This window comes from Varanus komodoensis, unplaced genomic scaffold (assembly GCF_004798865.1).
Source record: "Varanus komodoensis strain SLA01 unplaced genomic scaffold, ASM479886v1 scaffold75, whole genome shotgun sequence".
Classification (NCBI taxonomy): Eukaryota; Metazoa; Chordata; class Lepidosauria; order Squamata; family Varanidae; genus Varanus; species Varanus komodoensis.
In genome coordinates this window covers 176,412-201,714 of record NW_025336416.1, presented here as the reverse complement: position 1 = coordinate 201,714, position 25,303 = coordinate 176,412, and the positions used below count along the sequence as shown (strand labels likewise).

The window sequence follows — 25,303 nt, the reverse complement described above, 5'->3', positions numbered from 1 at the left end:
AAAATAATATGCCCAAACCACCATATAATTTTCACACTAACAATCTGTGCCTGAGGCATGATTTTAGTCCATGCCAAACCCTGAAGTAGCCATGCTATGGCTGGAAATTATTTAGCCCAAATAATGGTTAGAAAATGTGGCAGTAATATAATCCACATGAGTAACCAGTTGGACCCTGTGAGTCATTAGAAAGTTCTGCCAACATTTTTGTACAAACTGGACTTGAATGGTTCGTGACAATGCTTAGAAACATGTATGAGGTATTGCATGTAAACCTATGACTTGGCTCCTGACTGTAATAATAAGAATTCTCTTTTTATATCAGAAAGTAGCTGTAATGCCATTTGTCCGCATTTTTCAGGGACCATGTGGAATGCAATCTAGCTGCTGAAGCCAATGGAGGGTTAACAGGAAAGACAAACTGACAAAAGCTAAAAAGCAGGACAGGAAGAGTGTTGCGCATCTCGTTATTCTGCTGATACGAGAAGACAACCATACAAATACTTCCCGAGAACGGCAGAGGTTTAATCAAGCTTAGAGGAGACTTCTGAAGGAAGGAATTATCTACATACCTGCTCTATTCATAGTTTTCAATATTTTCAGGCTGGTACTCACTTTAATCCACCCCTGCCCCATGCAAGATAGAACTTTATTTGAATTGTTCACCGGGGTGACAAAACACTCTCCTTAATATGTGTTCCTCTCTTCCTTCCTCTTAAAAGTCCTAATGGGAAGACAACTGTGGTAGTTTCTTATGAGTAACCCTTGTTAAATTAGAGATTAACATGGCTAGGAGGTCAAATCTATTTGCTGAACCCTACTATTCTACACTGATCCCTTTAAGATCACTTTTGCAAAGATTAAGGACTGGCAAAGATGTAGAAGTTGTTAACTTCCAGATAGCACCCAGATGAATCTTTTAATACTCTGATATGAAATGAGACAACCACATGGGGACTCATCCACCTTCATATAATCATATCACCAATACCAGCAAGGACCTAGAATGAGCCAGACGGAACAATGGCATCCACACTTATCTCAAGCACTTGCTACTAACAACTGCTCACTCTAGATGGTAACTGGAATAGCAGGTGCGCAGTAAAGGAAAATGTGTACCTTTGCAGTATCTTCAACAGCAATCTATTCAGAATCGTTAAACATAGCTACTGTTATAACTGATCCAGGCAAACTATCTTTTGTTCAAAAAAGAAAGGGGGGAAGGGAATCTGAACAGGTGATGCGAAGTGTGCGAGTCCCTTGGACCGCAAGGCGATCCAACCGGTCAGTCCTAGAGGAGATCAACCCTGACTGCTCTTTAGAAGGCCAGATCCTGAAGATGAAACTCAAAGACTTTGGCTACCTAATGAAAAGGAAGGACTCCCTGGAGAAGAGTCTAATGCTGGGAACAATAGATGGCAAAAGACGAACGGGACGGCAGAGAATGAGGTGGCTGGATGGGGTCACTGAAGCAGTTGGTGTGAGCTTAAGTGGACTGGAAGCCCTAGAGGAATGTTGTCCATGGGGTCATGATGTGCCGGACACGACTTCGCAAATAACAACAACAACAAATGTTACATTTGAACCAAAATGAATGTGTGTGTCAATGTTTCGAGAGAACAACAAAGAACACTTGAAATGGCTGTATAATTCATAGCATATAGATGTATGGATCAAATGCGACTTTTATATATATTGCTACAGAGGCACTGAACCAAAAGCCCAGCTGAAGCAGCATACAATCGCCCTCTTATAACATCCACATGTAATGTTTAATTTTATTGATTTATTGTATTTATATGCTGCCCAATAGCCCAATGGACACTCTGGGCAGCTTACAGTAAAACAGGAAAAGGAACAACAAAATAACAGTTAAAAGCATAGCATCCAAGTAAAGCAACACACAATTGGCAAAATTACAAGGCACACAGTAACAGAAACTACACACATGAAGGTATGAAACAAAGCCAGAGGGACACTTGCCCAAAGCCTCCATGTGTTATATGAACATTTAAATCTAGGACCAAGTATGATCTGATGGATGACAGCACCCAGCAACAGACATATATGCCCTCCTCCTCAGTCACGAGGCTATATTCTCTCAGGAAACCCTACTACTTTATGTTTTGCTTTGAAAAATGTAGCCAGTATCCAGTGACTCAAAGCAAATGAACTGTAACACAAAAATGAAGTATTTGCCATTAATTCATAGCTGTTGTATCAACTTCTGCAGCGGATTACCATATTTGTGTAGGTATGATATACATACACATATGCAGTATTGAAGACTCCAAATAAAATACACTACCAATATCTTTTTCATTTATAGAAAGTGGCAACAATGAACTTTTTATCTGTTGTTTGCCCCATATGACAACTCTCATGAATTCTTCGTGTTAGTGAACCCGTCATATACATGTACTGTTTGCGTGAAGAGTAATTTTAATGCAAACAATAAAGTGAACTGTTTCATAATGGCTTTTAATAGGAGCATAATGTCCATTTAAAGAATTTCAATTATATTTGCATGTAAGTTTGATGAACTTATCTTAGCTCTTTATAATTTCAAACATGGTAATCTTTCTCCCCACACATCTTTTAGGAAATTTTGTGAAGTGCAAGATTTTAACATGATCTATCAGCAGGAATCTGATATAAAGATTCAAATAAATAAATCTACCTTAAAAAGAATCAACTTCTTGTAAATCCTACCTGATACAGAGACAGTATGTGATCGAATTCCTTGCTTCTCACTGTTAGCCAGCCTGCAATACAGAAGTTCAAATCTGTGAATATCGTAAATTATACACAGTTCAAGACACTGAGAATTCATTCTCACAGAGTACCTACTGCAATTAGCAGGGCCAATCCATTTTCCAAGCAGATAAATTCTGCAGGGGAGGAAGAAAATAACCCTACCATTTTAAATCCACCTGGGGGAGTAAGAGTTGAAAGAATGCTCTGAAGAGCCAATTTTAAGCTCAGGATTCATCTTGACCATGTCAGAAGAAGCACAAATGTCTTTGTTGGATGCTCGATGAGCAAGCTTGAATTTAGTTTGAATTACTTTTAATCATCTTTGTTTACCTGGCCCTGTTCAATCTGCTACTTGCATCCAAAAAGAGAGAATCCTTATCTCAGGTGTACGAATTCCATACGAATCCTGACATCTTTGTATAGCTAACGACTTAGGGTATATTCATCTCAAATACAAATTCATCCCTGCATAAATTTTACTGAACTTACTACAGCTTTGTTCTTAAGACTGTTGTTACTATCCACCTAATTCCACTGGTGGTTGTACATACACAGGGCTTTAAACGTTAAACAGCATGAGCAGAATAAGCCTACAGTCCTGTACACTTACTTAGCTGAACTCAACAAGATTTATCTTTGAGTAAACATGTACAGGACTGAACAATAAAATCAGTCATTAATCTTCCGGAATTTATATAACCACCATTTGACATTACTATGCAGAATGGCTCTCTCTTGCTCACTCCCTCTACACAGAAACACACACACATATCCAATTATATGGATAAAACTGCATACATTAGGGGAAAAAATCTGGTTCAGCAAAAGAAGCCATTCTGGATTAGAGATGCTTTGTGAAGAAGAATGTGAAGTTATTAGTGGCTACTGGCACTTTTGGGGGAGTGCTACAATCTCAGCTGCGGAAGTTAAAAGTTTCATTTTCTTCTTCATGGACCCAGGAAAATAAAGTAACTGGTCTAAACTGGTCTATGGTTTTATTACATCAACCTAATTAAATCATTCTTAGTACCTAAACTAAGTCCTAGCAGAACTTTTCAATAGCTGCCCAACACAGTGCAGCTTGTGTCCAGAGAGGCTTTAGTCCTAAGAAAACCAGAGTTAGAATCACTCAGATTTGGAAATTTGAGGGATAAGGAAGAAAAACAGTAAGCTTGCAGGCTGGGAAGGAAGGAATGGGAAATAGAAAAGCAAAGGGGTTGAGAAATAGCAAGGCTAGAAAATGGTAGGGAGTGGAGAACAGCAATGCCAAGCGATAGAAAAGAGACAAAGTGCAAAGTCAGAGCCCAGAAAAGTAAAGCAAAACCACTATCCTAGTATTTTCTGAGATATTTTAAAAAGCAATTTTTCTGATGGGGGCAGAGAAAGAAGCAAGAAAATTGTGGGTGCTGTCAGAAGTGCCCAACAGAGCCACAGGAATCACTGCTGAGAGCTAAAGAGATAATGAATAATGGCAATTTTATTCCATTTTGTATCTTTGTTTTCTTGTCTTTATGACTAGTTTTATTGCATTTTTTCAGTATCTCAGTTTGCCTATGGGAAAACAATGCATTACAATTGGTCATGCACCAATCATGCTGTGAAAGGGCAAGCCCCCCCTTTCTGGCAGCCATGGTTGTAAAAAAAAATCTTATTTAAATTGAGGTAGACAGTCACTTAATTGGATTTGGATTTTCCAAAAGCCATAGACATTTTGTGGGAGGTTATTATGGTGCCTAGACTCAACTCAGACAAGTTAACTTTTCCTAGAAAAGAGGTGCCCACAGCAAGTATCCCAGTAGGCCTTTCCGAGACAGCGGGGCTCTGGTAACTGCCCAAGGATGCCAGGGGTCAATAACCGCAATGCAATTTGGCTTGTTTGGACTATGTATTCTTTAGGTGTGTATGCACACAGAAAGCACATGACCACAGGTGAAATAAACATAGTAATTGGGGAGCAGGGCACACACAGACACAGCATGGGGGGGATTAAAACACTTTAACTGTTCAATCAACAGCACTGTGTCCTTTCATAATGTCCCTAATGCATTTTATGAAACACTGCACTTTTAGGTATGTTCTTCCTATTGAAACCGTTCAATTCACCTCCGAAGAAGACACTCGCCCAATCACACCAAAGTCTATCTCAGCATTAGACGCCTGCAAAGCACTCGATTGAGGCTACAGCTTGTGCAAAGCTTGAACAGGAATGTGCCTTAGGTTGCTGATGGGTGGCTGATATCACTTCAAAGCAGGGGGACAAGGGGCTGAAGGCTGACACTCATGATTTTCATGGTGGTACCAACTTTTTCTCAAATTGCCAACTATACCCATGAGCTCAGAAAGGATGGGCTACCCCTGTTGCAAAGCATTCTTAAATTCTATACATAAAATATCAGGACTTACTTTGGTATGGATGGTAAAGCTCTTTCACCTTCTGCATGAAAGTAAAACATACAACATCAAATATATAAATTAAAATATATTGCTTGAACAGGGAAAGAACTAACTAAAGTTAATTATATTTTCACATTATAAGAAGCTATGCTTTTTTATAAACTCCCTATAAAATTTCCAAATGGCTCTCATTCATGAAGAACACAGATCTTAAAACGTTATACTGGCTATTGCACAAGGACAAAAAAGTAGTATTGTTTGGTCAGAAGGCTCAAAACTACAGGAAAGTCTTGGGAATTTTCAGAGCAATTTGAAGTTTTATCGTGCAGGTCAACTTGTGGCTTTTCTTTCATTTTGTCATATGATTCTCACAACTTCTACAAAAGGCTGATATATGGGAAGCAAAGGCTCACGGCTGAAATTAAAATATAGTAGAAGATGCAAGCAGTATCTAAACAGGCATATCAGGACTGAATTATCCCACACACCCTGCAGATATAGCTCAAAGTTGAATCTGGATCATTACCCCAGCTTTATTTCATTATGGCTGCGTCTTTCTTTGAAATGCAGGTTCCTGAAGTGTAAGCATTCCCAACAAGACAAACTTGAGTATCTAGTTCTCATCTGTGATCAAGCAATTCTGGCCACCTCTTTTGTTCTCAGATCAAAAAGGCAACCAAAAGCCATTCTTGAACATTTACACCATTCTTGTATTTGGGCAGTGATGCTCACTTCCAAATAACTGTGCTTAGAGTCACTATTTAAATTTAGTTCTGTGCATTTTTCTGTAGCTATACTGCTCACATTTTCAACATAAAATGGTAACACTAGCTTCCAAATGCCAGTGTTTCAAAAATTACTCAAAATACAGAAAGACAATCTAATGACAAATGCTTTGGGAATGGCAATTGCGAACCATCAGTTTATTTAAAGCCCTTCCCCACTAAAAGTTACCTGTACCTTTACAATGTTCTATGGTGGTTACATTAAACATCCAACAACAAAACTAGACAAAGAGGGAAGACAAACATCATCAGATTTCTTGAGATTTGTTCAGAAGACTAAATAAAGTGGCCAGAGGTTGCTAGGTAGCTGCTCCAAAGGATTATAAGTAAGATTACCTCCACAGCAAGCTAATAGCTACAGGGTGGAGGCAGGGGGGTCAAGACAGAGATCTGGATCAGAGAATCCTTTCTTCCCTGACCAGAAATACTACAAAATATGACTGTGCATATGGGGAATTTAAAGTAGGTCCCCAGTCATTTATACAGCTTACTAAGCCAATCACTGTTTTTCAGCCTAACCTGCCCCAGCAGAATTGCTGTAAAGATTATAAAGAGGGTGGGGAAAGGACAAGTAATGGGCAATTCCTGGAACTCTTTTGAGGAAGACTGGGATGACCTTGTAAGAAACAAACAAATAAAATCAAACCTGAACTGTCAATAGGAAAGTTGCACGAAAAGACAACTAACTTCTTACAAGACTTTAAATTCAAACAGATATAATGAACCGCACAGAAATACACTGGTGTGGAGTGGGAGGAAGGGAGAATTAACAGCAGATTTAACAATGATTACTATTAACTTGGTAAACAGTCAAGTGACAGTTTAAGAATATAATTAAGGTACAGTTTTATTAGACAGAAGACTAAGATTTAGTCATATAGCAACAGCTACTGGAAGTACCATCTCAGATGTTTATTACTCTTATCTTTGGGCATTGCTGCCATAGCAAATATCACATTATTTTTCCAAGTGCACAGAGAGAAGACAGACATTCTGTGACCTTATTTCTACTTTTTTCTCAAGCTGTATGACACAAAGCACGACGACATAAAGCACAGATTGTTTACAAAGCAAAATGACTTACCTTTCTGAGGCCTAATGATAAAAGATTGTGTCGCACCATTGACCAGCCTGCAATAACCATCGATCAAGTCAGCCATGTTCTCTGCAATGGTTAAGGACGGTGCTGTCACTGTCAGAGGCTACAGAGAGACACACAGAGAGAAGCAGGGCACCAAACAAAGAAGCATTATTTACAGACACAAACATTTAGCAGAACAGCTGAACTGTTAAGTCAGAACAGAGCATGCAACTGAAAAACAGTAAACAGAAAAAGTGTGACGAGGATTTAAAACGAGCCAGTTCCTGTGCCTTGCAAGCCTTCACGCAGAGCGCGTAACGTGCAAGCTGGCAGAAGAGCAATCTGCGTGCACAGAGCAGCAGACGCCTCAGTTGTCAGCCTGCCCTCCTTGTTGCACAGAAACTGTGGCTCTCCAGAGTTTTCCAACTCAGATGTGGCAGGTCCCACAGAGCCATTCGTCATATAGGATTGTAATACGTATCTAATAACTCAGACTGGCATTGTAAGACAGTCTTCTAATTTTGGCAGAAACCAAAAGACTAAGCAATTCGCATGATATGAGGGGCACAGAGCTCTGTAATAATTTGTTCATGGAAACAGATGTCAAATTTGATTGGCTAACGTTACCTGCTATGAAATAGCAAGGAAAAGCCAACAGAGAGTAACTAGCCAACAGGCTGTGCACCAAAATCATTCAACACTCAACTATTAATGTATTGATTGTTTATAGAGTTTTTAAAAATGGGCATGACAATTTTTGTCCAAGTATAATTTGGCAGAACAAAGTTTATGGCACCTACCAATGGAATATTCATTATACTTTCAAGCCTCATTGGTTTCAGTGAGGAAGATGGTCTTATCAGTGATAGCCCCCCGATGATGGAATGATCTTCCCAAGTGAAAGCTACCTGACACCAATGTTGTCATATTTTCAGTACCAGGTTAAGGCTGACCTCTACTCCCTCACATTTAATGACACATGATGGGACATATGAGCTAGTTTAACAGGTCTTGTTTTTCATTATTTTATAAACTGCTTCAGCTGTATTAAATTTTGTACATCGAAATGCTATGCTGTATTTTATTGTATCTGTATATTATGCTGCATGTTACGTCTGTTATGAAGTGCTGTGAACTGCCAAGAAGTCTTTGGCTAATGGGTGATATGAAAGTGAAATAAATAAATAAATAAATATCGCCTCCTTAGTGCATTAATTTAGTCTGGGAAGGGTAGAAGACAAATATTATTTCCTAAACTTTTCCAAAATCCTGGAGGGAAACATCCACTTCCACCTCTACTTATAAAGCATCTAGAATGAATTCACTCAATGAGACCATGGAACAACAATCTTATTACCTCTGGTGCACCAGCGATTTTCATTTGTAGCACTCCTTTCCTATCCTTATCTTCACTTATTGAATACTGAATAGTCTGTACTTGATGGAAATCAGCCAAGTGGGTGGGCTACAGAAACATACAGAGGAAAGTAAAAGCATTATTTAGTACTGAAGAAAATTCGACACAAATCTCGTTACTGATATAAGACAAACCAACCAGTATCGTCCTGAACTTTTTCATATGCTGACACTATTTCCCATTTTTTTTGAGCCCCAGAGCATTATCTCTGCTGTAGAAGGGGAAGGGGAAAAAACTAAGCAGATGACAATTCTCTGCCTAACCCTGAGCAGCCACTGAGTTAGAACTCAAATGGAAACTGACATAAGATCTACCAGGAAGTAGGAATAATGCATAACAACAACAACACAGAAGTCTGGAGAAGACTATAATGAAAACCTCTAGAATGTAATGCAAGAATTAACCTACCAAAAACGCGATAAGTATACACTAATAAAATATTATAACTCTGAAAAAGAGAGGAAGAACAAGTCCTTAATGTTCAAGTCTATCAATGAGTATTACTCCTGTAAATTTTGGAGGTGGGAAAAAGTAGACGACCGAATGATCCAAATTACTGTTCTGTTAAAAAGAAGTTGTCTACCTAAAAGGACACCATCTACAAATTTTAATTCTCAAGTCTGTTAGCAACCCTGACATTATCTGCCTGTGTATAAACACACACACACACACACACACACACACACACACTTAAAAAAGGTGACCCGCTTTCTTCACTAATTAATGGCAGATTTCATTTATGTATTTAATTTTAAATCTGTAAGCAGCTGAATAACCTAACTGGGCTCTATCATTTGCTTTCCCCATCATTTTCTACAAATTCATTCAAAGACCTCATTTCCCATTACTCTTTGCTAAACAAAAGCAAATTTAGCAAACACGGACACATGAAAGAACAATTCCCAATAACTGAAACTGCCTACCCCAAGGCATATTAGACAGTTGTTGCTGTGCAGACTTACATTGGAACCTTTGTCTGTAAGGTAGCTGATTCCTTCCTCCGGACCAATAGCCAGTTCCACTGAAATAATCCAGCTTGACTGTAATATTTAATTGTTCAAAGGAGATGGTGAATATTGGGAAATAACTTTTTAAAGAGTAATGAATTTCAACATTATCCCATTAAAAAGTTCTTCTTTCAAAGTAATATTAGTCAAACAAGCAAAAAATACACTTCAAACACCTGCACAAACCACACAGAAGATCATGGATCACACTTTTTAATCATGAAAAAAACAGGCATGGAGACCTCAAATTCCCAAGGGAAAGGTGTTTCCCATAGTACTATTTTTCAAATCTGCCTCATTCCACCAAAGCTGTGTTAAGCTCCTGGGTAAACAATACAGCAGATGCCCCTCTCCCCACCCCAAGTTGCACTAATAGCATCTGAGCATAACACGGCTTTGTTTAAATAATGCATAACTGATCGTAGTCACACAAAACCCCAGTCTGCATAACCCAGCAGTCTTTTGGCCAATAGATGGAACCAGAATATAATTACCTTTAGGTTTGTAGTTCTAGAGGAACAGCTGAAGCAATGTTCTTCTAGCAAAGAGGGGAAAGGAAGCCCCTTTGATTTTAGGGTAGGAGCAGGATTGGTTAAAAGGAAACTAAAGTATGAATAGTGCTGCAGCACTCATACATAAGCTAAGCTAGAGTTGGACTGCCCTGCCACCTTTCAGATATGAAGATATCCACATATCTGGAAGGCTGTAACTTTAACTCTGATACATCTCTCAGGGTTAAAGTTATTAATTTAATTCATGCTGAGGCTGTAGTATGTGCTGCTAATTTACATGTATGACCCTCACATTGTTGTATGAATCCAGTGAACATGGGTTATGCAAAGCGGTAAACAACCCTCATATAACCCTAGAAGAGACCATAGATTATATGAAGATTGCTTAACCCATGCTTGCCAGGTTTGCACAACACAAGCCATGCTGGGATTTTGATACCCAAAAGAGCTGCTGTGTACACTCAGTGAATATGCAAGGTGGCAGCCATGGGGCACAGGACGCATTGTGAGTTAAATAATCCATAACAAACCACTCCATGGAGCTGCATGGCAGGCAACATGAGCACCTGACGGTGGCAGTTATTGTTATGTGCCATCAAGTCACCTCTGTGTTATGGTAACCCTATCAACGAAAGCACTCTAAAATGGCCTATCCAGCTGAGTCTTGTTCAGCTCGTGCAAATTCAAGGCTGTGGCTTCCTTTATTTATTTATTTTATTTATTTATTTATTAAAACATTTTTATGCCGCCCCATTCGCCGAAGCCTCGGGGCGGCTTACAACAATAAATTAATATAAACATTAAAAATCCAAAAAATACAATATAAAATAAGCCGCCCTGGCCAGATAAAATCAGTTAATACTAACAGTTAAAATACCGCTTAAATAAAAAGGTTTTCGCCTGGCGCCGAAAAGCAAATAACGACGGCGCCAGGCGGACCTCTCTGGGGAGCGTGTTCCATAAGTTGGGCGCCACCGCAGAGAATAAACCCATCTTATACTCATGGTTAGTGAGCTTTATTTTTGTTTTAGGAAGCAATGTATTAGCACTTGCTTGTGTGTAAACTGTTTCTAGATGCAGAGAACTAGCATCAAATCCTCACTTAGACATTATGAGCCACTGGCATAGGCAAAAAAACATTTCTTTGGTAAGTGAGTCTAACTTCTTTCAGAAGCTTGTCATGAGGACAGGTCTTCTAAGAATCATAAAGCACTATATTCACTGAGTCATGCTAATGTAATTATTACTGATTTGTAGAGATATGCACACATCACATTTAATTGTCTCCATTGTTCCTACAGAGGACTGCAACATTTAATCAAAATGAGTAAAATCAATTGACCAAAAACGCTTTGATCCAACAGCATTGATGGTGTATTTCTACAATTTTGTATAATCTGGGGCTGTTTTATTGCATTGTGCTGATACTTTAATTGTGCTTTATTCATGTTTTCACTGAAAGCAGTATAAACTACTTTAGACATTGCTTCTATAATGTATCCAGAATTATACATTAATTGTTGTTTTGTTTTTGGTAATTTCACCTTCCCCTGCAGTTCAGTGGCCTACTTTCCACACTTAGTCTGAACTGTTTCCCCAAACAATTGAGACAAATATTCAGATGGCACAGAAAGAAAGGAGAAAAACACCTTCTCTATTTCCCTGGTGTCTGCACAGCCACCAGCAGAACAAGACCCTAACCCACAATTAAAACCAAAAACTATGAATTGCACTGCAGGCACTGCTGCGTAAAAGGCATTTCCCTTTCCACACACAGGAAAGAATCCATCTTTCCTGCTGCAGTGCACATATACACAGCTAAAAACAAGCATGTGCTTTTCTTCAAAAGTTTTTAATATGCAGATTTATGCAGATTAAAACATCCAAGTCATTGACTAATATTTTATTAATGAGCTGGCAGCCTTTACCCTATATTAAGCAGAATAAATGCCATTACTAAAATTATGAAAAGGCAAAAATATTGGATCTACTGATATAAGAAACAATAACACTATTACCAAACTCTTGTTTTCCTTCCCCAGCAGTTCAAATACAAATAATTGCTATGAGTATCACCCATTGTTAAAGATCATGCATGAATTTAATCCAAGTATACAAAGGCAAAGTGCCAGCTGATCTTTTTTCTGGCATCCAACTGCTGAACTAAGCAGTTAACAATTAAACTGATTATTTCATTATATGCCTTAGCAGCTAAATGCTTGCTTACCCCAAGGGCACACTTGAAGCATTCCTTGTCAAATCTGTACACTGGTGAGAGGATCTCAAAGAATTTCAAAATACTTTCTTCCCTGTTGAGGTTGGCAAATTGTCGAAATGTTTGCTGGATCATTTTTCGTAGGTTTTTGGCCTAGTAAGAAAATATTCAGCTATCAGCATAAGGTATTTACTTATTTATTTCATTTTTATACCACCCAATAGATGAGGCTCTGCCAGCAACAGTAAATATTAATCAGTTTTCAACACAACACTGGCAAAAATTCCTTAAAATATTGGAAAAACAGAAGTCACAATTCTGAAGCAGAAAAGGGGCTGTGTCAAGCATTAATAATGGATAATGGATAAAAAGTAATTAAATCACATTATAATGTGCTGTTAATGAATGGCAGTTTAACTGATGTATAACAAAAAAAAACAGCCTGAATAGAATCCCGTGCTTCAAACTAATTGTTCTTGTTCTCAGCTTGATCTTATTGTCTAACGATATGATTTGGTGAAGGAGAGAGCAATTAGCTAGCTCTGTATCTCATATATTGACTCCAACCTCTAGCAGCCAAAGCACAGAATCTTTCCTAAGCTCAGGCATCAAAAGTGTTTGTCGTGTCATGTCGTGGGAAGGGAAGGGAAGGGGAAGGGGAAGGGGAAGGGGAAGGGAAGTTATAGATTCCATTCCAGTGAAAGTTACTGGCATTTAAGTCACAACTAAAAACCATTAATTTCCATTGGATCTAAGCATGACTCATCTTCACTGACTGAGGTCTTAAACAACGATATAGTTTAAATAACCTACGGCTTATCCTTATTTGCTTTCAGCATTTGTTTCAAGACATATGGCGGGCATTATGAAAGGGCATGTGCAAGCAGAGTTTATTCATTTAAGATGGATAACATGTTCTCTAAGCATATATATAAAACAAGCCTCTGAGGATGTTAACTGCAATACAACATTTACATACAATACCCATGATTGTTTGGGTACTGTTACCAAGTTTTTTGGTTTAACATACTTGATGTCTCCTTAAAGTTCGGAGTGCTTCATAGAGACTACCTCAACAACCCTGTTAGAGAGGCCAAAATTATTATCCTAGTACAGCAGTACAGTACTTAAACTTTGCTTAAGGTCATAAGTAAGTTCACTTGGCACCTCATACACATAACTGAGACTGGGTGCTACACCTCTCCAGACATCTCAAACACATTTAGCTTGTTCCAAGAATTCTTCAAACATACTTAAAAATGTCTGACATGATTCAGCTCAACGAAATGCTTACAGCAGACTCCCCAAACATGATTTATTTAAATCATTTATATACCACCCAATATCCAAGGTTCTAAAATTAAACAAAAATTAAACACACACATTAAAAGAACAGAACCATAACTGCTATTATTCAGCACAGAAGCACAGCAGTGGTGTGCTTTATGTTACATACTGACATCAGGTATGTGTTTTATTGCCATATTTGCAATATTATGTAAAACCCCATTTATTTCCTGATTACTAAAAGGCCCTAGTAGACAATCAGACTGCTTGAAGCTATTCACGTTATGCTGCCTGCAGTACCTATAAATGGAACTAATCATATTGTGCCAACATGCTACACATCACAGTAAGCTCCCGCAAGAAGCAGTAAGGGCTGAATTTAGTATAGGTGAAAAGCATGGCATATAGCTTAGCTCCAGAAAGGCAACTTATGACTAACTAAATAAGATAAATATGTAACCATTTTAATTTATTCCTATTGATTTTAATCTTATTTTAAATATGATGTTAATTTGGTAACATGTTGCAAGCTTGGACGTGTGAAAACAGATAAAAGAGGGAGATAAACTGAAGTAATTAAAAAGAAATAGCCAATATAACTCCAGCTATAATTCGTATGAATCTTTCTTCTAACTTCAGTGGGAAATAGACCAGATCTGAAATAATAATAGTTTTTGCTGCCTTTTATGCATTGCAGATTTCTTTCTTTTGCATCAGAAGATATACACTGAGGTTGTAGGTCAGTAGCATAGCACATACTGTACAAGGCATATGAAGTCCAAGGTTCAACCTAATGCACTGGTAGCCCCAAGAAATTTAGACAGTAGCCCAAGCTTAGCCCAAGACCCTGCTGGCTGTCAGAACCGACTATGAGCAGCCAAGCTGGTTCCTGCTGGATGTGGACTCCCATAACCCCCAATCAGTATGGCCATAATCAGGGACAATGGAATTGCAGTTCAAAACATGTAGAAGAAACCAGATTGCCTTCTATTGTCACAGATGATTTTAGCCTAGGTGAACAAATGGTTCAAATTTGGTTCCATATAAGTCAACTTCATGTGTTTACAGTGTGGAAGGAATTAGTGATTAAAAATGACACATTACTTCAATATCTAACCTTACAGATAAGGAAGGTTTCCCAACCTGCCAATCTGCTCAGATGCAAGAAGACCAATGATTAATGTTATAATTAAGCTAAGCAACAATGTAGTATCTTTATATGCTGCCCAGTCATACTGACAATAGTTTCTGAAGCAGACTACTGTGAAATGTCTAGACAAGGGATTGCTCAGGTACCTTAGGCACAGTGACAGCACACCACAGTCACACACAGACCACGATGGCCCCATCAAGCCCTATGGACAAGCCCAAGGAAAACAACAGTTTCCCGAGAGTCTGGCACAAAGCCTGAGCACCTCGCAGCTCTTTCTGAATTTCCCTGTGGCAGGCAATGCTAGAAGGAACTGTAGTGATGCAGTCTTAGAAATTCAGCCACTTCTATTTTCCGTCAGCTAGCTTAGCGCTACCTCAACCTGACCACCTGAATGCTTCCACAGATGCCAATTACGGTTTGTGTTCATGTCTTGCACCTACACTTTGAAGCTGTCTTCACTTGCACAGGATTGTGACCTATATATATATAGTTGCAGAAGACAAAGGGAAGAAAGACACTCTATACAGTAATTTCTAGCATCAGAGCAGAATATAAGATTACCTTTACCGAATCCAGCAAACTCTTCGGAAAGAATCTTTTTAAACCAACATCTTTCCTGAAACAAACAAAACAAAGTCGGTGATATCAACAACAAATGCTTCATACCTTATTCATGTAAAATAAAGCACCACTAAATCACATGAGTATAGCCAGCTGCATTCAAAAATTTAAATGCATATGCCAATACAGAGATCAACTGCAATATCATTAAAAATAAAATCAGTTAGTCCCCCTCAATCTGACCTTTCTGTTCCAAAATATTTTAATAATTATTTTATTGATTCAATCTTCAGGGCAAAAATATCAAGAAGAAGCAACATGTAGCAAATAAGTAAATAGGTTTATTGTTGCAACCACAGGTCATAACACAAGTACCATAAAATACCATAAAATGATAATAATTAAACAATGAAGTAGTAAAATTATAAAGTAATAAAATATTGTAAATAAAAGTTACAACAAAATAAAGCCAAGGCTACAACTGAGAATTTAAGAATTTCTTTCTAAGTTTAAATGACAGCAGAGCAAAAGTGGCAACTTGGTTGCTAACAGTTGGAAACATATCTACAAGGAGATAGATCAGTTTTTCAAGGTCAGAGCCTTAAAGTACTTCTACCTTTAGTAATTTGGTCCCGATCGATTTGTAAATGGAGCATTGGAGGGCATACTGAATTACGTCCTCTTCTTGACCAACACCATACTAGATATGCATGGATAGAGGCTTCTTATACAGATTAAACCAATGCTTATTTAACCCAGGTTTGTCAACCGTAAGATTTTGAAGGTGCACTACCAAAACCTGTATCTCATAAAGTAGGCTGCTATCTCTATTGTATACTATAATGAACCAGTCTGTGCGTGACATGCTGCAATAGCTTTTCTGGGCCATCTTCAAGGTGCACATCTTTATATTGTACAACCATTCAGTTCAGTTCGAATTGATGATTTATAAAAATTGTTTGAGTCAAATTCTGCTGTACAATAGCAAATCCTTCCCGAGATTTGACTCATTTTCTCCTTCCATTTGTCCAATTAGAGTATAAAATTCAACACTGGGCTCAAGGCTGGAGTTAGCAAAATAGACTTTTCATTAGCTTTGTCAATTGAAGGCATGATCCTTTGCAAATTTAGGCAGATCAAATACCTACAGCAGGCTCCAGCCAGAGAATTATAGGCCCTTTTTCTGTCTGAACTGGCACTGAACTGTGCCTTTATTAATGCTCTCCCTATGACATACATTTTCCTAGCTTGGTTTACACTAAGTAGCACTGTATGCTTTATTAAAGATAATAAGCAGGCCTGTGAATAAGCTTCAAGTGCTGAGAATTCCAGCCTGAGTTATCTGCAATGGAAACCCAAGTGTTTGTGCCTTCACATTAAGCTGTGCCTAATCCAAACAGTGTACACATTTGGTATTTGTAAAGAGAACACTGGTGCAGGTAAGCCTATCGCTAGAATGTGGGCTTGAGAATCAAGCTATGGAGAGGAGACAGGTGGGGGAAGGAGACAAGAGAAGACTGAAGGTTGTTCTGGATGAAAAGGAGAAATCTGTGAGGAGGGCGAGTTGCTTGCAGTGTGCCTGACGCTTCCGCTTTTACTCCACAACCCACAATTTGCTCATCCATGGGATGTGAAGCATGATGCCCAAACCTGGGACTAAACAACCAGATGGTTAACTCAGTGACAAATTGTAGGTTAATGGTTATATCCAATGGTGGACTGATCACTAAAACTGGAAGTAGCAAACATGCTTCAGGCAGTGTTCTTGGTCATTGTGGCTCATGCATGACAGCCCCATGGGTAGATAAAATTATGTGTTATCATTACATACAAACCAGGTCACTGTGTTTCAAAAGATGTGTGATTCGTTCTCAGGCATATCAACTATTGCAGGTGAAAATGTATTAAAAGTTCTTTTAAAACAGTGTTTTGCAATTTAATCTTGATTATCAAAGACTAGGCTCTCTGAAGCCTTTCTGAATCTTGTTTCTTGATTTTAAACAAGGTTATGGTAACAGCCCTGAGGATGCAGATCAAGGTGCATCTGGAAGATGGGAAGAGGAAAAAGGGTACAGGATATTCTACAAAAGTCAGGGTGTATATCTTGCTGCTAACAGAGAGAAGGAGTACAAATATGCTCCCGTCATTGCTGCTGTTTTCCATATACTGGTACATCTTCACCAACCTCTCCTCCTCAAGTCCAACAGTTAACATTTCACATTTAATTTTTTGTTTGCTGCCTGTTTTGCTTCTATTTTTGAGAACCTTGAAAATGGGGAATTAGATCATATTTTAATTTATTTTGTTGGGCCCTGCATTTGAATTTGTAATATATTAATTCTTGTTAGCCTCTTGATGATGTACACTTAGAGTTGTCTGATATCTGCAATTTTGCCTTGTCAATTGCCTTCAGCTTTTCAGCTGTCAAACGGAACAGTAGGGTAGAGTAGGTAACAGATTGACAAGGCAAGTCTGCATATAAACTAATTTGTCCACAGTTGCCTGCTGTGAAATGCCTAGCTGTCAACTGAAAACGAAAAAGGAAACATGGAGGAAGTTGGTGCACCAAAAGAGAGTGGCGACAGTATCACCCCTCGTAGCAACGCAGTCCTCTGGCTTTTAGGTGTTGAACTAACAGGCCTCACCATCCCATCTTTTCAATAGCAGCTCCTCCAGAAAAAGATAGCATTAACTCCTCAACACTTTCTTTTTCAGAGCACTTGTTGCTCTTGTTAGTAAATTTCCGTGACAGTTTGATTTTCTGACTGGGAACACATACATAAAGGACAATGAGAACTGTCAGTCCAACACTTAAAACTGGGAGGATTACATTGCTGAAAGAGCGATATTGTCAGCATCCCTTATTTGTGAGCATCTACTTTCTTCACTTTCCCCCCTTTGCTTTTCCATTAACAGGTAGGTAATTCAGCAGCATCCAACACTAGGCCCAAACCTCTTTACAGCACAGCTATGACAGAAAGCATTGCAGTGGCTGCTCTTCTGAGGTCACAGTAACAACCCTGACAGATTCCAGAATGGTCAACAATGGGGAGGTGGGTGGGAAGGGGAGAGGGAGAGGATAGGCCAGGATTTGTATAATCCTATTACCTTTCTGGCCTAGCCCACAATGATTCTGGTAAGCTAGACAGAGTCAGAGGTCCATCTAGCCCATTAAAATATGTTTAAGAGGAATACATGGCTAAATTGCTTCTGTCCGCCTCCAGACCTGCTTGGCTCCTGCAGGCATAGAATAGAATTGTTACCTAAGTTAATAAAAACAAACCTGTCCTTTAACAAGCTACAGCAACATCAATCACCCTTTTCTGGAATTGAATGCAAACCTCCTCAAGCTTTATGGTGACAACAGCTGGAAGCCACAATCTCACTGTTTTAGTTTTGGTTTTTAATATTAAAATTCTGGCCTTTAGTGTTGCATTACTTTTGGAGCACATGCTGGGCAATTTGTGTTTTTGCTAACTGCATCATAACTTAGTAGAGACAGAAGGAAAAAACAAAGCCACAGATTGTAAATTTCCAGGAGCTGATAAGTAATTAAAGAACTCAGTGTAATTTAGTCCCATGTCCAATTAATCTAACTGCAAACAGAAAATCCATTTTATACAAAGCACTGTTAGATCTCTAGAACTAGAGTGGTTAATCCCACAAGCATTAACAGAATGCAGATGACTGAAAGGGCTACAATACTGCATATCAGCAGGTTTAAACTATGAAAAATCTAATTTGACTTCCTCAGGCAGGAGATAATGAGTTCTTGCCTCCTCAATAGGTCGAGAGGCCTGAAATTTATTAGGCTTTATAATTTCTCCATTTAGCTTAATTAAAGCAGTAACAGTAGACCATATCATGACCTCCCTGTGAAAATGGACAAGATTGCAGCTTCTAGATGAACATCTTTCAAATAAAAAAGAAATAACTCTGACTCAGAGCTGAAAGCATATACTCACTCTAGCACTTCATAGTTTGACTTCTTTTCTAAGGCATTGCCTCGCATCTCCCAGTATGATCTCCTGAAATCAACACAGAAAATATTTTGAATAGTCACTTTTTCAAGCCATTAGTGCATGGACAGTTCTCAGAAATGTGAAATTGAATAAACATGCGGGAAATGAATAATCACAGATCTTCAACTTTAAAAAGCACATCATACACATACCAAATACCTTCATCATCCAGGGAAAGCTTTCAAATGTGCAGGAACCTTACATCTGTGCCCAGACTGCAACTTGGAATATTGAGCCCAGAATAAGCTCAAGGACTGTTCCTTCTCTTGGATGCACAACATCCAATGTGTGTTAGGTCTGACAGTGTCAAAAAACCAAGGGCAATTCCACCAGCAGGCCAGAATTTCACACTAGGCTAATCTCCTAGCAGGGCTATCAAGGAGGAATACTCAAAGCAGAGACACCGGACTAAGATGCATCCACACGCCAGGAGTTGCATTTCCAAAAAAGGGAAAAAAAAGGATATCTCAAATGTGATGGGGTGGAAAAATTTCTCAAGAGCAGCTCCTAGGCAGCAGCGGTAGTTGAAAGCAACACTGGTGGACGATCTTTCACAAATAACAGCAGTGACACTCAAATAACTCTGGATAGTACTGCACAGAAGGCAGCAATGGTAAACAATCCAAAATAAACAATAAATAGTGCCAGGAGACTCTCAGGTCAGAAGGTACCCGATCAGTTACTGGGAAAGAGTAAAGGGCAAGTACAAACAGCGCTCTTGCTAGTAATGCAACCAGATCAAAACCAAAGGGACACCTAGTGGTTCACATGCACAGAGGCAAAAGGAATGTCTGATGCTGCACAACACAGAGAACTGGAACATGGAAGGTGTATGACTCAAGGCTAACTAGAAACTGTAAAGCAAGAAACTGTACAGTCTGACATTGCAGTGCTCGATGTGAATGTGCTGAAGTGGACTGGAATGGGACATGTTTGGTGGGATAAACACAGTGTTTTACTCTAGAAATGACACACACAGAGGAAATGGAGTGTATCTAATACTGAAACAAAATGGAGCACAGGTAGTAAGGGGCTATACTGTTAAGTACGACTGAATCAAATCAATCAGAATTTGTGGAACACTTGTCAACATAACCACCATTCAACTCTATTCTCCAGCAACAGAAGAAAAAACAAAAACTTTTACGCAGATGTCCAAGAGGAAATTATACAACAGGAAAACAAGACATACTGATCATCACAGGTGACTGGTATGCAAACGTAGAAAATAAAGTTAAATGCAACTTTGTGAAAGAATTTGGTCTGGAGTCAGATATGAAGCAGGAAAATGATGCACAGAGTTCTGTGAAGCCAGCATTCTGTTTATTGCAAATACATACTGCAGGCAACTGATCAGACAACTGTGCAACAGTCGATCAAGAAATCAAATAGACTGCATAACTGGAAATAGATGATGGAGAAGTACTATTATCAGTGCCGAAACAAGACAAGGAACAGATTCCAGTAGTGACCATGAACTGATAATATAAAAAAATCAGAGAAAAGTTGAATACGTTAACTCACACAAGCATAATGCCAAAATAGAACTTCAACAGTATTCCTGAAGGATTTAAAATGCACACAAAGGGAAAAATGCATTAATGAACTTAGCTGATTGTGAAACAGGAGAACTGTGGACTTAAACCAGAGACATCCTTAGGGAAGAATGCCAAAAGACAGATCCTGAAGCAAAATGGGAGAGCCTAGATTGGTGGCAGACAATACACTACCAAACTCCTGCTAAGAACAGGCAAGAAGAAAATCAAAAGATGATCTAGGATCAAAATCCTGAATCCAACTTTTCAGCAACATCATGTAGAGACAAAAGGAACTAATAAATGGACCAGTGCAAGAAGACAGAAGACAACAACAAAAGAGGAAAACAAGAAACCTTTTCCAGAAGGTCTGAAAAATCATAGAGAAATTCAAGCCTCACTTAGGAATACAGAAAGACCAGCAGAGGAACATACAATCTGACCAGGAGAAAATAAAGAGAAGCTGGAAATAAAATATGGAAGAACTATACAGAAGAGATGAAAGGCTGACACGTCCCTTCAAAGAGGAATCCTATGAAGATCAACCTAAAATATTAGAAATAAACATTGCTCTGCAAATACCCAGAAAGAATAAAGTACCCAGAGTACACTGGGTACCAAAAGAACTATTTCAAGATGCAGAGACACTATGGGTCTGAATACTAATAAGAATATGTGAACAAATATGGAAAATAAAATAATTGCCCAAAGACTGTAAATGTCCAATATTTATTTATGTCTCACCTTACATAATTCTCCTCCTTCTCTCAATATTAAACAACAACACTGTGAGGTAGGTTGAGCTGAGAGTCTGTGACTGGTCCAAAGTCATCAGTGAGCTCCATGCCTGAGTAGGGACTAGAACCCAGATTTCCTGAGTCCCAATTCCACACTCATAACCACTACACCATACTGGCTCTCATACCATATCCTATATGGAGCCAGAAAAGCCTGATCATCAAGCCGGATTCCAAAAAGGAAGAGGCACTGAAGATCTTATCACAAATACACATAAGTTACTGAAGTGCACCAAAGAATTTCAGAAGATTAGTCTATGCTTTATACACAGCACAGCCTTTGACTGTGTGGATCACAGGAAGTTGTGGATGGTTTTGAAAGAAATGGCTGGGACCCAACACTTGATAATCCTAAGAAGTAACCATATTGTGGTCAAGAAGCTATTAGTAAGACAGAATATAAAGAAATAGAATGGTTTCCCACAGGCAATGGGAACAGGCAAAGGTATCCTTTATCTTTCTATCTAGGCATGCATGTGAAAACTAGAGAGCGAAGAAAGCTTACTGGATAACCTATAGGAAAGCTTACGGAGTTGTTGGACACTTCTGTGTTGATCTCTACCTTCACTTCAAGCTCAGCTCTTAACTGAGAAATTGTATCTGCGAAATGGTTGTTAAAAGCACAACAAGGTTTTAGCATTTTTAAATTGATACTCGTTGCACAATGGCCTGGGTTCTAGATGTAGTGGAAAGAAGAATAAAGCCGCAGCCTGATCTTTCTGAGGTTGCATTCCACACATTAAGTCAGGGCCATGTTATAATCCCTTCCACTGGTAGGGTCCGCATCCGACTGGGGAGTCTTTCTGTCACTCTCCCTTGCTGCCAAGACCTTCTGCCCGTGACAAAAAAGAGCCTCCTTAAAGCACTGAGATATCTGAAACAAGTTCTTGTTGGGTTTCTCAGTTTTTAACAGATTCTGTTACATGTCTTTATTTATACATGTCATTCGCAGCTTGGGAGTGCTGCTCGACCCAGAGCTGTCATTAGAAGCTCAGGTGACGGCAGTGGCAAGGAGCGCTTTCCTCCAGCTCCGACTGATCCATCAGCTGCGTCCCTACCTGGAGAACGACTGCCTGGCGACAGTGACACACGCTTTGGTCACTTCGGGGCTGCCCTTGAAGATGGTCCAGATACTTCAATTGGTGCAGAACAGAGCTGCCAGGTTGCTGACGGGGACTGGGCGTTGTTCTCACATAACCCCAGTCCTCCATCAGCTTCACTGGCTTCCCATCGAAGTCCGGGCCCAATTCAAAGTGTTGGTTATCACCTATAAAGCCCTCAACGGCTTGGGACCTGGTTATCTAAAGGAGCGCTTGCTTCCATATCTGCCCTCATGCCCCCTGAGATTGGTGGGGGAGGCCCTTCTCCGGGAGCCCTCCGGGAAGGATATTAGAAGGGCAAGTACTCGGAGGAGGGCCTTCTCTGCGGTGGCGCCCCACCTGTGGAATGCACTCCCCAGAGAGGTCCGCCTGGCACCGTCGTTATTTGTTTTTCGACGCCAGGCCAAGACCTTTTTATTTAAACAATATTTTAACTGTCAATTGCTGTTTTTATTTATTGGTTTTATAGCTCTGCTGAGATGTATCTGGATTTTTAAAGTTTATTCAACATTTATTTGCTTTGTAAGTCGCCCCGAGGCTTGTTGCAAAGGGGGCGGCATAAAAATGCTTTAAATAAATAAATAAATAAATAAATAAATAAATAAATAAATAAATAAATAAAGGTGTTTGAGATTCAAAGATGCCAAAATGTCTAGCTTGTGATGGACATTCCCTTCCTCAGCTTCCTTTCCTGATCAAAAATTTTAGAAACATGCAATCCTCCACTGCCATTACTAACTAGTATTATTCTTGGCAGACAACACCATTCTGAGTCATACTACAACTCAAAATTACAGCTCAGCATTTGCTTTTCTCCCTTTATTACTCTGATGCTTGATGTACCACTAATTCCTCTTTGATTGTTACTTTCCTAGCCTTGCTGTGCAAAATAATCGCAGAACTGAAGCAACTGTCTCAACTAAGACCCCTGAACAGCAGTGTTCAGGGTCTGGAAGAGCATACTGTATTGGCATTAAAAAAATACATTTGCAGGATAAGAAAAATCATGCTGGTTCAGAGCAAGGGTCCCTGCGGTCCAGCATTCTGTTCAAACAGTGGCTGAGCAGTGGTGTATGAAAGAACAAGTGGGACATAAATGCGTTGCACCCTTCTTCAAAGACAAAAAATATGTTGTTTAGGGTTGGTATCTCAGCTGGGTTGGGTTCACATAAAATCCTTTGTGGCTCCCTCTCTTGGAATGTTTTGGAGCCTTCTTTACACGGCTTGAGATTTCTGTTCAACATAGTATACAACTGAAGAGGAAAGGCGTAATAGCTTGGTGGTGGTGAGAGAGACATGTCTTCAAAGTTTCAGTCTAGAGTACCTGGAGATGCCAGAAATTAATGAGAGACCTTTGCATATGAAGCACATGCTTTTCAACCTTTGTGCTATTTGCACAAAGAAAACAAACTTAACATACAGTTTGGATTTGTACCAGTCTAACAAAGCCAAATGTTCAATTGGGAAGCTCCTATGAAATCCAATATCAGACTTGAAAAGCATACAGAGGGAGGGAGGGAGGGAGGGAGGGAGGGAGGGAGTTCATTTCACAGGAAACTCCCTTCACAGTGCATAATGAAGCCTCACCGGAAATGGAAATCAATACTTTGACATTTTGGGAAGAAGTCAGTTCAAGGTAAAGGTATTCTATAGATCTGGCCAGGAAAGAGAGTAAGGGCCTGATTAAAGGCCTCCAAGTTGTAGCTGCTCCCTATCAAAACTAGCTGCTCCCTCTCATTTAAGAAACCTGACAAAAATTCTGTTCCTCTGTGTGACATGTTAGATAGGTAGGTCTCGTTAACATTCACAAAAATCTAAACCACAGCTATTTTTGCTATGTTCAGAGTGTGCATGAAAATGTATGCAAGTGTGAGAGAGAAGAAACTAAATCTTGACATGGAGTCCATGGATTTTATTGAGATGACAATGACATCAGAACACCATGGACTGGAATTACCTGTCTCTCTACTAAAAGATACAGATTCAGTGAGATGTAGTGGTTAAAAGTGTGGGACTGGGACTCAGGAGATATGAGTTCTAGTTGGCTCAACTGTGGGCCAGTCACAGACTCTCAGCCCAACCTACTTCACAGGGTTCTTGTGGTGGGGATAAGATTGAGAGGAGGAGGGGAATTATGTAAGCCACCTTGAGTTCCTTAAAAGGCAAACAAGGTCGGATATAAACAAACAAGCAAGCAAGCAAGGAAACATGTATACATCTTGGTCAATGAGCATTTTCATTTGGAGACAAGCATTGAAGTAACCTGGCTTCCTGAAAGCCTCCAAAGTCCATTGCTACTTCACCTGAACTGAGCTTCAAATTCAGGAGGGTAGCAGAAAGGTACCTGTAGTCCCTATATTTTCATAATCTGTTTCAGGTCAGAATTTAGGACAGCTCAGGACAAGTCTTTTTGACTTAAAACTCAGAATGGTCCTAGCTAGTAAGTGAACTTGCTCCTGTCAGCTTCTCCCTTGTCCTGCACATATTTTTATTTGAACAATTAAAAGGACTTATGACAACAAATCTTGATAGCGAGGGATGCAGTGTTTAAATCAAATTAAATTGTCCCCTCTTTGTATAGGAAGTTGATGCAACGTTTTGAGGTGAGCCACTCTAGGCATTGGTAGAGGCACTTCAATGCCTGATTCTGACACGGCATGTGACAGTCACCAGACACTGT

The 25,303-nt window shown here is 39.3% G+C and overlaps 1 protein-coding gene across 14 annotated transcripts in view; it reads right to left on the bottom strand.

The window, feature by feature from the left end:
- PTK2 (protein tyrosine kinase 2) overlaps nucleotides 1-25,303 on the bottom strand; it is a 235,638-nt gene that overhangs the window by 66,785 nt on the left and 143,550 nt on the right. For all 14 annotated transcript variants that reach the window (XM_044452826.1, XM_044452827.1, XM_044452828.1 and 11 more), the window contains 8 exons: nucleotides 19,135-19,197; nucleotides 15,170-15,224; nucleotides 12,181-12,321; nucleotides 9,397-9,474; nucleotides 8,375-8,482; nucleotides 7,021-7,138; nucleotides 5,161-5,191; nucleotides 2,713-2,765 (listed from right to left, as the gene is read on the bottom strand). In XM_044452826.1, coding sequence (XP_044308761.1) covers nucleotides 2,713-2,765; nucleotides 5,161-5,191; nucleotides 7,021-7,138; nucleotides 8,375-8,482; nucleotides 9,397-9,474; nucleotides 12,181-12,321; nucleotides 15,170-15,224; nucleotides 19,135-19,197 — 647 coding nt within the window. The remainder of the gene's footprint in view (nucleotides 1-2,712; nucleotides 2,766-5,160; nucleotides 5,192-7,020; nucleotides 7,139-8,374; nucleotides 8,483-9,396; nucleotides 9,475-12,180; nucleotides 12,322-15,169; nucleotides 15,225-19,134; nucleotides 19,198-25,303) is intronic.